Source organism: Cherax quadricarinatus, chromosome 68 (assembly GCF_038502225.1).
Source record: "Cherax quadricarinatus isolate ZL_2023a chromosome 68, ASM3850222v1, whole genome shotgun sequence".
NCBI classification, from domain to species: Eukaryota; Metazoa; Arthropoda; class Malacostraca; order Decapoda; family Parastacidae; genus Cherax; species Cherax quadricarinatus.
The window spans coordinates 8,620,844-8,636,895 of NC_091359.1; the positions used below are offsets into that span (position 1 = coordinate 8,620,844).

At 39.2% G+C, this 16,052-nt stretch overlaps 1 protein-coding gene across 10 annotated transcripts in view; it reads right to left on the bottom strand.

Moving 5' to 3' along the window:
- LOC128697766 (pleckstrin homology domain-containing family G member 5) overlaps window positions 1–16,052 on the bottom strand; it is a 1,323,529-nt gene that overhangs the window by 32,525 nt on the left and 1,274,952 nt on the right. For all 10 annotated transcript variants that reach the window (XM_070099652.1, XM_070099656.1, XM_070099655.1 and 7 more), the window contains one exon: window positions 712–912. In XM_070099652.1, the coding sequence (XP_069955753.1) occupies window positions 712–912 (201 nt within the window). The remainder of the gene's footprint in view (window positions 1–711; window positions 913–16,052) is intronic.

Below are 16,052 nucleotides of genomic sequence, written 5' to 3' on the forward strand. Positions count from 1 at the left end.
AACTACATCCATCAGGAGGATAAGTTGACAAAGAGTCAATCACTTGAAATAGCAGTATTGGTAGAAATAGTCATAGCAGTAGTGCGCACCTCACCTGCACCCTATTATCTAGGAGAACTGGTAGTAACTACTAGTGGAACCACTAGTATACAGCTCTGAGTGTCAGTGTAGTAACATAAGTTACGACAGAAACACTACTAATTAAGTAGTTGTACCCCATGCCTTCCATTCACTTTCGATTGTAACTTCAATGCCATTTTTCCAATATGGCATGTTTTACTTTCTCCTCCCTTTATTCCCTCCGGCTCCTGGCCGGAGGGAATAGAGGGAGGGGGATTAGTAGTGTTTCTATCGTAACTAGTCAGAAGGCAGAAGGCTCTCTCCCCACCCTTCTGCTTCAATATCCTTGCATTAAAGGCCTAGTTCTCAGCAGGTAGTCTCTATGTGGACTCCCAAGTCCTCCGCTGTATGTCTTTTCCATGTACTCCCGAACACTTCATAGAAGACTTCAAATACCCACCTGTATTAATCTACAATCAAAATCCACACCGTGAAGGCTTTACATTCACCTTGTAAAAGCCCAAAATAGTACCTTGTAGGAGGCCTCAACAACCTTGTAGATTTTAACACCCAATTTGTAGACTTCAACAATACCCACCTTGTAGAAAGCTTCCGCAACACCATCTTGAAGCAGGCTTCAATACCACTCACCTTATAGAAGGCATCGGTGAGAAGGGTTGGGTCGAGGGGTTCTCTGGTGGACCTGGAGGCTTCGAGCATCCTAACGATGTGTTCCCTCCAGAAGGTGAGGTTGGCGCAGTAAATCTCCTGGATGTTGCTGAAGAGCTTGTCTGTGTCCACTTCGTACAGCAGCGACTCATTCTGCAGGTTGCACAAGCACGCCAGGAACAACTGTCGACACAAGGCAAAATGTTAATAAACTGCATACACAGTTTACACCTTTATGGAGATATTTCATTCAAATGTGATCATATTTAAATTCTCCTTAGAACGAAATGTCGCAATACAAGCGTTTTGCTGTACTTGTCTGACTTCATTCCTTTAACTATGTCAACAAGGCTATAATTCCCTGGACCAAAAATTCAACAGCGATTCATATGATTAAACTCCTAAGACGAATTTTCCTAATGGTTTATATACGAGGAAGCAGGACTAGATGCCTCCTGACGCAGTTCTTTGCCACCTGATTACTTAAACTTACTGAACATCTCCTAGTCTACTACGTTTTACTCCCACATTTAAAAACAAAAGAGAATCACATCCTAGTAGTCTTGCCTAAGATATGTTAAGTAACTTTAAGGACACAAGTGCAACTAATATAACATTTTATCGTGGCAACGTTTCACTATCCAGCAGTTTTATCAAGCCGTTACGACTTAATTAAGTTCATGGAGAGCGAAACGTTGCCACATTAAAATGTCGCAATAGTGGCACTTGTGTCCTTTTACCCAACATAGTCGGTAATTCTACCAACATTATTACAAATTGCCAAGGATACTTTATGTGGCTCCTCGATCTGCTTTATGATCTTCGATTTTCCAGGGTTGTCTTACAATGGTTGACTGGAAGTTCTAGGGCATATTTAACAGTGCTTGATGTTTATCAGTGTACATGCTCTGAGATACGCATACCCGGGATATATATTGATACACGCTTCAGAATATACACACTAGTACACGCCCCTTGGTATATATCCACCCCCTTGGTGTACATATATATACCTGGAGAGAGTTCCGGGGGTCAACGCCCCCGCGGCCCGGTCTATACCAATACATACACACTTCGTTGTATACATACCGATACACCTCAGTATGTGTACACACACGTACTCCGTGCACAAATTGTCCCACGTATGGGAGCAAAGAAAGACAAAGGAATTTTTATTGGACAACATTTCGCTGAACTGTGAGCTATATATGATATTGTTCACGCTTGATCGAAACGTTGTCCGATCAAGACAAGCTGTCTTTGACCCTATTCAAACCTTCAATATTAAGCTGGTTAGGTTGGTTAATTGGGTTTAAAGCCTATCAATTACACGAGGGTCAGTAGGGCTGCACTGTCACCTGCTCCTCACCAGTCAATACTTGAATCCTTAAAATAGGGATTAAAACAATCTCTCAGTGCATATACACAGACACACACCTCGCAGCTTATATATCCTAACAATCACGCAAAGATACAGTGTTGCACTTTTGATCCTATTGAGTTTTTTTCTCAAACTACCACGACAATGGTAGCCTAGACAACGCAGGGAGAAAAACCATTTATTTATTTATTTATTTATAATTTGAGCACACTTACAGAGGTACAAAAAAAAAAATACAGATAAGAGCAGCATGCCAAAGCCACTTATACTATGCATAGCATTACGGGCTGGCTTAAAATTAACTTAAGATTAACTAAGCAATGATGAAATCAGTGAAAAACATTAATGTAAACTGATTACTATAAAGCACAAGTGAGTATTACAAAGACAGGTCATATGGTTGCATGCATTGTTGTAAATTCAGTAGAATGGAGTATTCTGTTAGGTAGTGTATTTAAAAAATAATAAAGTTAGATTGGGTTTTAGGTTTAACATTTATGTGATATAATTGTGAGAAACATTTAAGATATACAATTTATAAGGTTCAGTTATTCAGTATTTATTTGGTTTTGGGTGAGTAAGTGATCTTTGAGAAGAGACTTGAATTTATAAACAGGTAGTGTTTCTTTTATATTTACAGGTAATGAATTCCAGATTTTAGGGCCTTTTATGTGCATTGAGTTTTTGCATAGCGTGAGATGGACACGAGGAATATCAAAGAGTGATCTGTGCCTTGTGTTATGGTCATGTGTTCTGTTGAGGTTGGCAAGGAGATGTTTGAGGGGAGGGTTAATATCAGAGTTGAGTGTTCTATGTATGTAATAGGTGCAGTAATAAGTATGGATGTTTTGTATGGTGTGTAGGTTGAGTGTATTGAATATTGGTGGAGTGTGCTGCCTGTAGTGAGAATTTGTTATCATTCTAACTGCAGCCTTTTGTTGGGTAATTAGTGGTCTGAGATGGTTACTTGTTGTTGAGCCCCATGCACAAATTCCATAGGTGAGATAGGGGTAAATAAGAGAGTGATATAGGGCCAGGAGGGCTGACTGTGGAGCATAGTACCGTATCTTCGATAGTATGCCTACAGTCTTGGAAATTTTCTTAGAAATTTGTTGTATATGTGTATGAAATTTGAGTCTATTATCAAGGTGGATTCCTAAGAATTTTCCCTCTGTTAGCTTTGTGATAGGTGATCCGTTTATCATTATGTTAAGAGGGACATCTGTAGCTCTGTTACCAAACTGAATGAAGTAGGTTTTGTCAATGTTTAGTGTAAGTTTGTTAGTACTCATCCAGGTAGATATTTTCTGTAATTCGGTATTTACAGTATTGGCTAGCGTGACTGGGCTCGGGTGGGAGAAGACGTATGTTGTGTCATCAGCAAATAGTGTGGGTTTGAGTAATTGAGAAGCATTTGGTAGGTCATTTATGTATAGGAGAAAGAGAAGAGGGCCAAGGACACTTCCCTGTGGGACACCAACTGTAATTGGTTGTGCAGAAGAGTTTGCCCCATTTGCGTACACATATTGGCTTCTGTTGCTGAGGTATGACTTGAGGTAGTTGAGGGAGTGCCCTCTTATACCATAGTGTGACAATTTTACGTGGAGCAAGTCATGGTCAACTGTATCAAAAGCTTTACGTAAGTCAATGAAGATCCCCAGTGGGACTTCTTTTTTCTCTATTGCAGTGTATATATGTTCTAGCATGTGTATAATAGCATCATTAGTATTTTTATTAGGCCTGAATCCAAATTGGCAGGGGTTGAGTATGTTTTGGGAGATAAGGTAGGAGTAGATTCGTTTATGAATTAATTTTTCGAAGATTTTTGAGAGAGGGTGTAAGTTGGATATTGGCCTATAGTTATTCAACTCTGTTTGGTCTCCTCCTTTGTGGATCGGGGTGACCCTTGCTATTTTGAGTACTGTAGGGAAGGTGGAGGATTCAATGGATTTGTTAAAGAGTGTTGCAATGATTGGTGATAGCACTTGTGACACTTTTTTGTATATAAAGGGTGGTAAGGTATTTAAATCTCCTGCCTTGTTTTTTAGTGCGTTGATAATAAGGGAGACTTCGTATGGGTATAAGGACTCGCTTAGTTACGTCTGTTCGCTTCTATTCAAGTCTTGTTAAGGCTACAACACTGAAATGTTTGCCAAGGAAACACATCATGTTGCACTCGAAACAAATTTTTAGAAGTTGCGGGGGAAAATGCAAAACTCCAATATCCGAGGCGCTTGCTTCAAACTGCCTATTACGTGTATAGCGAAACTTGGCGCTTCCCCAAGCACTTGTAATGGGAAGAGAGAATTGGAGTGTGCTTCAACGTATTGCAACTGCAACACTTTTTCCCTCTACGATGTAGGTCTTGTCAAGTGTGTGTGTGTCCTCCAGGATGACTTTGCGACTTGAGCGCTGTCTTGATTAACAGAAGACAAACTTTGGATACCTGTCCAGGTAAATACATATTACTTTTAATGAATACAAGGATCATGCTCAGGCTATCCTTAAAAGTTTTAGCAATGAAAAAGAATCACGTTTCCACTTCCCATTAACAAATTTTACCTCCAGAATAAAAATCAAACTTGTCTGCCTCCCATTTCCCCAACTATGTATGACCCCTACGGGTTTCGTGCTTCTCCATTATTATAAAAGTTTGTGTGTGTTCTCTGCGACATTACATCCTCGAATGGCTAGATTACATTGACAATGAAAAAAAAAAATTACTGGGCCAACTAATAAACTTCAGTGACAACTTTCGGGGAAGTCTAGCTGGGAAAGCAGTGTGCATTTCACTGTTAGCGGAGGGAGGATCAAGCCTCCACAATTCCTTGCACAGAATGACCTACGCCAATTTAACTCTCCGCATAATTATATCATTAAACAATCATTCGGTATAGTTCAGAGTATACCCAATAATAACAAACTTACTAAAATATTAACTGAATGCTCGATTTATTTATTGAGAAATCTTTCACGGTTTTAATGCGGCCTGAGGTACACTGTTTATTATGAAAGGGGGGGGGGGGTCGTCTATGGAAATTATTTAAAAAAACATATGTCCCAATTTGTCTTATTCATAGATTAGTTAATTTACTTACATAGGATTTTTAACATGCATAAACCAATGTCACGAAATAAAGCATTCTTCCCCGGATAAGAGTAATATACCCTCTTACAGCATCATAAATGGAAAATGGAGATTTTTAAGTAGCTTTTAAGCTGATTTCTGTACATACTTTATTTAGACTCACGAAATCGTAAAGACACGATTGTGAACACATCACAAAACCTGGGGAGGGGGTAGGGAAGGGCTTGAACCCACGGTATGGACCATTGGTTAAACGCAGTGGCGTTGTGGCGCAGTGTTGCATGTATAGGTCGTGTCAACAAACGGCGTAGGGCGTTAGTGTTGGCTTGGCGTTGCAACCTTTAAAAGTTAAGCCATAAGCGTGTTGTTTCTAACTACTGCACACAAGTTACGACAATGTCCGCCCCGTTTCCTGATTTTTCCGACCCGTTTATGTCATTTACTTAGTGGTGGTTAACTATATGTAAACGTAAGTTAATTAGCGTTCGTAAAGGCTAATCTAATTTAATCTTATGGTGATGTCAGTACGTGGTCTATGATGTCACACATCAACCACCACCACAACCATCCACCCATAAACTGAATATTTTCGTACTACATCAGTGACCAGAGCAATCTAAATTGTAATTAATAACTAATTAGTAACCACTGCCGCACACTTGCCCCTTTCCCCAATATCACCCCCACCTCTCACTACTAAGACTGCCACTACTTGCCCCTTCAAAACACCACCCCGCTACAACACCTCACTACAACAACTGCCGAACACTTCCTCATCCCCCAACACCACCCTGCTACAACACCTCTCACTACTACAACTTCAACTTATAGGGCATCAACGCCTGGCCAGGAACATATTAGTAAACTCAAATACAACCTATATCAATACCGACACACCGAGGTGAAGAAACATCTGCAACACTTACGACATAACTAAGCATTGCTTTCAGTAAACTCTGTACAGGATTTGCGAGGCCCATAGTGGGCGACACGTTTCCTTAATGTTCCAAATGCTGCACATGTGTATATACCCCACATATAACAATAACTGTTTGTGTGGCAGTCCATTGTTGCTGTCAACACAATACCCCAAGTTGCCGAAGAGGAGAATGAATTGAAATCCAGGAGTTTGAAGGAGTTAGCAGGTGGCGTTAAGTTGAAGTCGAGGCGGGTGTTTCAGTGAGGACGAAAGTAGTTTGGACACATTTAGTGGGTGTGAGCTGGACCTGCCTAGCATGGGCTAATAAACCTGTTGCAGTGCTCCTATATTCTCATGTTTTTGAACACAAACACTGAACAACACACAAAACGATGAACATCAAGTAACTACAGTTCTAACGAAGCAAACAAATAAAAAAACAAAACATAATTACAAAAACATTTTCACTTCCAACCCATTTCTCAAATTAATGGCCAATTACAGATGGCCGTGGTGCGGACGTTATCAACCAACGAGTGAAGAACAGCGTGCAAGAGCAATATTTAGAGGAAGATATTTGATTTTAGTCATTTCTGCGTTAGTGTCGTGTATTATATATTGAGATGGTGGGTATTTCTACTTTATGTGCTACTCACAAATAACCCACAATTTGGAGAGGAAACGTTACACGATGTTTCGATCCATCTTGGGGCAATGTCAAGTCGCACAGTACATGCACCTTTGGAGATACATGTACACCTGTGACCGGTTACTGAAATTCTAACCTGATAACCCGACTTCCTTCTTGACTGTCCGTACAACGAGGCTGTTGCTGTTATCGGATCATTAGCCCACATAGTTTCCATTGAATTATCAATAACATTATACCTTAGAATTATGAGTGACATACCTAAAAATTATCAATAACATTATACCTTAGAATTATCAGTAAGACACTATGCTTGAAAATCTTAAGTGATGCCTTGGAATTGTGACACGCCTTTGAAATATACGTCGCAATCTTCAAAATTAACAGGAGGCTTTCAAAATCTAAAGTTATATCTTTCAGACTGACGGTATACCCGTGTCTGATAGACCACAGTATAATTATGTAAATATAGATACCAAACTGCTGCACACGTCTTGAGACTTCAGCATACCCAGATCTCTCACAAGAACCCTAAGGGCTAGGCTGCATCCATACGATCATCCAGTTACTAGCCGCGACCAACAGCGCCAAACCTGACTGAACAAAGGAACAGTACAATATCAATGTCCCCACATCAATGAATGCCACACGTTTTGCCCGCTAAGCACGTTTCTTCAGTCGAATACAAAGGCGATTCTAAAAATATAATTCACACGTCAATGGCGGTGAAACAAAACGCGGTAAAAATTAAAATTGTGAATCCTCTTTAAAACTCTTGCGAAGGGAACCAGCCGAAAAAAAAAAGTTCCAACCGCTGGGTGTAATTTGCTAATGGAAAACTATTGTATAATGAACCGCACGAGGCCTGCAGCCTAACCACCAACACTCTTCAAAATGCAGGCTCTCTTTATTAGTGCAGGCAAACTAACTTTACAATTTTCACATTTAGGTATATGGGGTGTGGATGGTTGGATGGACGTACGTATGTACGTGTGTGTGTGTGTGTGTGTGTGTGTGTGTGTGTGTGTGTGTGTGTGTGTGTGTGTGTGTGTGTGTGTGTGTGTGTGTGTGTGTGTGTGTGTGTGTGTGTGTGTCTAAAATAAACTATTCATAATTATCTTTTAAATTTACGTAGGAGAGGATGTCCTGATGGAAAGATGAGCAACCCTGGATTTTTATAATACAAAATTGTTCTCTCTGTTACCCTGGAGAAATTTAAGAAATTCATGGTGGTTATCAAGGTGGTCGCCGAAAAATTACATAAATAACAGAAACTCTGAAGTAAACATACCAGACAAAAGAAGAACTAAAGAAATAAATACGCAATTAAAAAATGGGAACAATCCAAGATACTTTTTGATAAATGTGAAATCGAAGTCAAAACACTTTTCCAGTATTGCATCTTTACCTAAGAGGAGATTCATATACAGATTATGACAAAGAAGTGAGCGAAATTCTGAATGAAGAATAGGAATCAATGTTCAGTAATCCTACTGATATCATGAGATATTTTCACAAGTTCAGCTCATAGTTTCCATTGTGATATCACCTGTTGACTGATATTATTGCATATATATGCATATATATATATATATATATATATATATATATATATATATATATATATATATATATATATATATATATATATATACATATATATTTATTTATATATTTAAAAAGAGAAACTTTCGTTTTTCTTTTTGGGCCACCCTGCCTTGGTGGGATACGGCCGGTTTGTTGAATATATATATATATATATATATATATATATATATATATATATATATATATATATATATATATATATATATATATATATATATATATATACACACATGCAATAAGATCACAGTAAACAGGTGATTTCAGAATATGCAAAACAACCACTCTGAAAGAATAGAGAAATTCCAACCGCTTTCGTGACTACTCACATTATCAAGGAACGATGATAATGTGAGTAGTCACGAAAGCGCTTGGAATTTCTCTATGACAGACAAACCCATCAGATTTTGAAAGGAAAACACAAAACATACCCATGCACGCAGCCTTTGGGAATAGTTAATGTAATGTGTTATTTAAAAAGACACTTAGATACTGGTGAAATCCCAGGCGTCTTAAAAATGTGCAGACATAATCCCTCTTCAGAAAGGAGCAGCAGAGCAATATCACCAACAATACACACAAAACTCAGTGTAAGGATTCTGAGTCACTAAATTATTAATGTGATGGAGAAACATGAGCTACAACCGAAGTCAACATGATGTTGGAGCATGAAGATCCTGTCCATTACGACTACTGGATCACGAGTTACAACCGAAGTCAACATGATGTTGTAGCATGAAGATCCTGTCCATTACGACTACTGGATCACGAACTACAACCGAAGTCAACATGATGTTGGAGCATGAAGATCCTGTCCATTACGACTACTGGATCACGAGCTACAACCGAAGACAACATGATGATGTAGCATGAAGATCCTGTCCATTACGACTACTGGATCACGAGCTACAACCGAAGACAACATGATGTTGTAGCATGAAGATCCTGTCCATTACGACTACTGGATCACGAGCTACAACCGAAGTCAACATGATGTTGGAGCATGAAGATCCTGTCCATTACGACTACTGGATCACGAGTTACAACCGAAGTCAACATGATGTTGGAGCATCAAGATCCTGTCCATTACGACTACTGGATCACGAGCTACAACCGAAGTCAACATGATGTTGGAGCATGAAGATCCTGTCCATTACGACTACTGGATCACGGTGACAGAATTACGGAGGCTATGAAAGGAAAAAATGCTGATGAAATCTACAAGCATTTTGCAAAAGCATATAACAGTTGCGACCATGGAATAACAGCTCGTGAAATGTAAAGATAGGGAAACGAGTACTGAAATTTCTAACAAGGAGGTACCAAAGAGTAATAGTAAACAAATGCCCAGTCTCGGCAAAACTAAGTGTGATACCCAAGGCACGTAGTAGCACCTTTGAGAAAGGGATTAAAAGGGACACTGGTAGAACAGAAATATTTATTGAAATAAAAAAAAGTTTGGTCTAGAAACCATACGTTAAATCTACACCGAGTATGAGATAAGCATAGATATATATACACGGTGAAGATTAAGACGTGCAACAGTTGGGAATTTTTACTGATGAAACGTTTCGCCTACACAGCAAGCTTCTTCAGTTGCACGTGTGTTCTAATCTTCAATTTCTTGGCATTTTTATTTTATACCATTTTCAACATGTATACAGGGTGTCCCAAAAGTTTCCATACATAGGGAAATTCAGTAATTTTAGCAAAATATAACTACAGAATATTATCTATATGATTGCCATTTCTTCGCCAACACACGCGGATGCGCCTCTTCCATGGATGGATCGGGAAGCTGCCGCCAGGTTGCAATGAACTTTAACAAGAAACAGGGCAAGAACATCACACACAACACAGTTGCCAAACTCATTGCGAAATTCAAAAAGACTGAAATGTTGAGGACCAAATATGTTGACACGAGTCCACTATAAGTGAGAGAGGCGCATCCGCCTGTTGACAAAGAAATAATAATCGTGTAGAGAATATTCTGTTGAAGTTACATTTTGTTAAAACTGTTAAGTTTCTCTATGTATGGAGGCTTTTGGGACATCTTGTAGTCAAGAACAGATGAGGAGTCGTGATGTGCAAACCTGGCTGTCAGGTCAGTTGGGCGATGTGTGTCAACAGTGCGAACCAAGAATTCCTCCCTGGAACCTTCCCTGGTTCAGAGTGGTGTCTGTGGTATAAATTAGAGACTAAGACATTTTTGTATAATGAAATAATTATAATCATAACCATGATTTTGAAAGGGGTTTATCGGTAAACCAGCGGACGGCCTCGGTCAGATGACCAAAAGCTCCAGCTGAGGGTCAACACGACGAATCTTACTTAACCTAAGACATTTTCTGGCTCGCGCTGAGCCATTCTGTGGTGTGAAGCTTTACAATGTAGTAAAACAGACATTGTCGGTGTTTTTAGTGTGAAGTTCACGTGTTATGAGCGAAGACAAATCTCTAACCGGTATGTTGAAAATGGTATAAAATACCAACAACAGTTGGGTATCTTCATTGCTGAAAAGGTTCGCCTACACTGTAGGCTTCACCAGTCAAATACAGAGGAGAATGAATTGTAGGCTGCGGGAGCAGGTGGGAGGTAATGATATAATCAGTCCAACACCCTTAGAGATATCGTTGGAGGTGGAAAGTCCCTTAGCCTAGAGAATAAGGGACTGACCACCGTCACCATTACTAGGTCTAAGGGGGGTTAACACCAGCCCTGAGAAGAATGAAAGTCCTCTACACCATCCCCTATATAGTAGTACATAGTAAAATATGTCGATCTGCTTCATTAATAAGACGAATTAAGCTGCTAGTCATCTTGTAATCTTGTACTCTTTGATCGAAGATTCATTCAATTATGATCATAGAATAAAAAAATGATCATAATTTGAAAACAAGATATGAAACTTATTCAATTAAAATAATCTAGTCATGCTGATAGTGTTCTTAAACTTAGAGGTGATAAATGGCTGCCTAATTAGCAGGCATCTTGGATTTTTTTTTACGATTCGTTTTCAGATTTTCCAGGGTGACAGATACACAGTGGCGCGCGCACACTGCAAATGAAAACAATTTTACGTAAAAAAAATCAAGGTTCAGCAAAAATTTTGGTTTAACAACCAACCAAACTATTACACAAAGATTCAAGGAAGTACAAAACATGAACAGCGGAACCATCAGACAAGATACAAATTTCTGCCATACTTAGACACTCGTCTGAAGGACTGAACCCCTAGCCATTCTGACCAGAGCAACGAATATGACCACCTAGCCACGTTAGTTGGCTTAATTTAGAAAAAAAAATCAATTTTACCTGTCTCTACGACATTTTGCATTGCCAAGACTTATATTTATTTGCTAAGTTTTCCGTTCTCTTCCATAAAATTTCACAAATATACAACTGAAAACATACCTTAGTCCATATTCTTTAGAAATACACAAATAATGGATATCCGTGTCACACATCCTAGCATTTTAAGAATATCACATTTCATATTAAAAAATAAATAATCTTGTTGCTGTTAATATTTCACAAATATACAACTAACATAGCTTAGCCTTTTTCTTCTACAGAAATACACAAACACAATAGATAACTGTGCTAGCATTTTAAGAATGTTAAATTTGACATTAAAAAACAAAAACAAATAATCTTGCTGTTAAGATAATTTGGCTTAAATGGTAAACAATTTCATTAGCGTGAAAGTGAACAGCGATCAGTCTTGTATAAAAAGAAAAAAAAAACATATAATCCGTTTTTTCCTTTGAGTAATCTCAGACTCGTTTTCTGAGACGCTAAGCCCGAATGGAAGTTCATTCTCCATCAAAGGAGGTCCATTAGCGGGCGAGAGGGAAGCAACGGGCCGGTAACACGTTTTTATAATGAATTTATATATTCTAATGCTATGGGTGTATCTATATAAACTATTCACATTTAGTACACCTCATACTTTGCGATGACAAGACTGATCACTAGTTATTAATATTTAAATGTCTAATTTACTTCTAGCTGGTAATACTATGAACACTTAAATAGCAATAAATTACTTTTATCGTACTAGTGGGGGGAGGTGGTGGTGGTGGTGGTGGTGGTGGTGGTGGCGGCGGTGGCCAAAAAACGCTAAATCAGCTATTTATATTTACATAAATATTACGTGCCTAACTCATTGATGAAGTTGTCAACATTAAATACATGCTTGTAATATACCTGTGACAGGTTTCGCTCGACTTTTCTGCTGAGTGCCCGTTCAACCTGGCAGCTGCAGTTGGCAGCTTATAGCTGCCTCTTGAAGACTTCTGACAATCATTGTGATATCTGCTGATAGTAGGTTGTAGTCTTGTTCTACGGATGTCGATACTGTTCTCTTATCGTGTCTATGATGCCTCTAATTTCCACTGGGGCAATCGCAAAATTTGCATTTATACCCGCTACTCGTATATTAAATCGACAATATTGCAGAATTATAGTGATGAGCCAAATTGAATTGGACGTTAAGTAAATACTGTCCGCATTAATTTTTAACACATGCGGCAAAAAAGCATCATTTGCATCGAAGAATTTTTCCAACATTTCATGATTTTTTTAAAATGTGGATATTAATTATTCATTTTGCGGAAAGGGAATAAAAGTGCATAACATGGCTTCATCACGAGCACTCCAGCCCCTTCCCCAAAAGTTGAATAAATAAACGGATATATCGCTGTAAAACAAACAAAAGTTAGTTAAACAAACCATACTACGGGCGGGATTTGAACCCGCGGTCAGAGAGTCGGTTATTTGATATTCGCACGCCATCAATATCGGTCTGACTTACGACCACTATGGTCTGGAAAACTGCCTAAAATATGACCAATATAGTCAGTCTGCAAGACTCACGCAACTTTGGAATAATATGCTATGGAAAAAATACTCAACCTAAGACTAATTGTGAGGTGTTTCAGGATACAGCAGCCTCTCAGACACAACTTTATTCATCCTTTTGTAAGTTAATATACAACTTGAAAACAACCTTCATATTTTTACGTGTAAGCTATTATATATATATATATATATATATATATATATATATATATATATATATATATATATATAATTAGGTGGGTTTCACACAGTCGGGTGTCGTTACGCGTGTGTAAGGTGTTGCTTTGTTGTGGGATGTGATGGTGAGGTGTAGGTTTGATCCTTTATATGCCTGCCTCTGATGTTTCGTTTTTATAGTTCCTTGATAATGTGAGAAGTCGCGAAAGCGCTTGGAATTTCACTATTCTTTCACAGTGATTGTTTTGCATATTCTGATATCACCTGTTTCCTGTGATCTTATTGCACACACACACACACACATATTATATATATATATATATATATATATATATATATATATATATATATATATATATATATATATATATATATATATAATCAAGAATTTGTGAAGTGGGAAAGATTGTTTTCCATTTAGATGAATAATGTTAAAATCTAGTTTCCTTTCAACTTATGAAACTTCAATAAACTACATAGGTTGCATTATATATAATGCACTATTCCCTACAAATGTATAGTTTTGGAATTTTATTAAAAAAAATAATTTTTTCATATACAATAGGTGCACAGCATCACCTCTGCACAGCCTGAGGTGTGTGACCATCAACAGTTACCCGTTATCATAAATAATAAAATAAGGTTATTATAACCGTAATTTCTAAAGGGGTGCAGGGGTAAGCCAGCCGAAGGCCTCGGTCAGATGACCAAAAGCCAGGAACATATTTAAACACAAAGGAAGGAGCTGTAATAAAATGAAAGCCTATTTTACTGTTAGAATTTCACAGACAATTTTATTTAATTTCATTTTAATTATTCGTGCTCTTAATAATACACACATGACTTAATTATCAGAGAAACTGAGTAAATTCTGACCAATATGATCTGGAAAACTTTTCTCCTTGTGACCAACATGGTCTGGAAAGCTCGATTTTTGAACAATATGGTCTGAAAAACTACCTGAACTCTTCCTTTCCTTAGACCCTTGTGTTCCTAGACCTTTACATTCCCTAGACTTTTCCCTTCCCTAGACCTTTACATTCCCCAGATTCTTCCCTTCCCTAGACCTTTACATTCCCTAGACCTTTACATTCCCTAGACTCATCCCTTCCCTAGACCTTTACATTCCCCAGATTCTTCCCTTCCCTAGACCTTTACATTCCCCAGACTCATCCCTTCCCTAGATCTTTACATTCCCTAGACTCTTCCCTTCCCTAGACCTTTACATTCCCCAGACTCTTCCCTTCCCTAGACCTTCACATTCCCTAGACTCTTCCCTTCCCTAGACCTTTACATTCCCCAGATTCTTCCCTTCCCTAGACCTTTACATTCCCCAGACTCATCCCTTCCCTAGATCTTTACATTCCCTAGACTCTTCCCTTCCCTAGACTCTTCCCTTCCCTAGACCTTTACATTCCCCAGACTCTTCCCTTCCCTAGACCTTCACATTCCCTAGACTCTTCCCTTCCCTAGACCTTTACATTCCCTAGACTCTTCTCTTCCCTAGACCTTCACATTCCCTAGACTCTTTCCTTCCATAGACTCTTTCCTTCCATAGACTCTTTCCTTCCATAGACTCTTTCCTTCCATAGACTCTTTCCTTCCATAGACTCTTTCCTTCCATAGACTCTTTCCTTCCATAGACCCTTACCCTTCCCTCGGTCACCCCGTCTGCATTTCAACACTATCTCGCACCAATATTTCTGGAGCCTGCCCTCCAGTCCGCAGCATTTCCATACCAGCTGTCTGCAACATGTATCCCCAGCAGACACCACGAGAAGTATCCTCAGCAGACACAGCAATATATCCAAAGCAGACACAGCAACATACATCCCCAGCAGACACATCAACATAATCCCCAGTAGACACATCAACATAATCCCCAGTAGACACAGTAACATATCCCCAGCAGACACCACAACAAGTATCCCCAGCAGACACAGCAGCATGTATCCTCAGCAGACACAGCAGCATGTATCCCCAGCAGACACCACAACATGTATCCCCAGCACACACCACAACTTGTATTCCCAGCAGAAACCCCAACTTGTATCCCTAGCAGACACCACAACATATATCCCTAGCAGACACCACAACATGTATCCCCAGCACACACCACAACTTGTATTCCCAGCAGACACCACAACATGTATCCCCAGCAGAAACCCCAACATGTATCCCTAGCACACACCACAATATATATCCCCAGCAGACACCACAACATGAATCCCCAGCAGACACCGCAACATGTATCCCCAGCAGAAACCCCAACATGTATCCCCAGCAGACACCACAACATGTATCCCCAGCAGACACCACAACATGTATCCCCAGCACACACCACAACATGTATCCCCAGCAGACACCACAACATGTATCCCCAGCACACACCACAACATGTATCCCCAGCATACACCACAATATGTATCCCCAGTAGACATCACAACATGTATCCCCAGCAGACACCACAACATGTATCCCCAGCAGACACCACAACATGTATCCCCAGCAGACACCACAACATGTAACCCCAGCAGACACCACAGCATGTATCCCCAGCAGACACAACACCAGAAAATGTGTACACGGTAATCAGTCCTCCAACTGTTATAGCATTCGGGAAAATGCAACTCCTACAGCA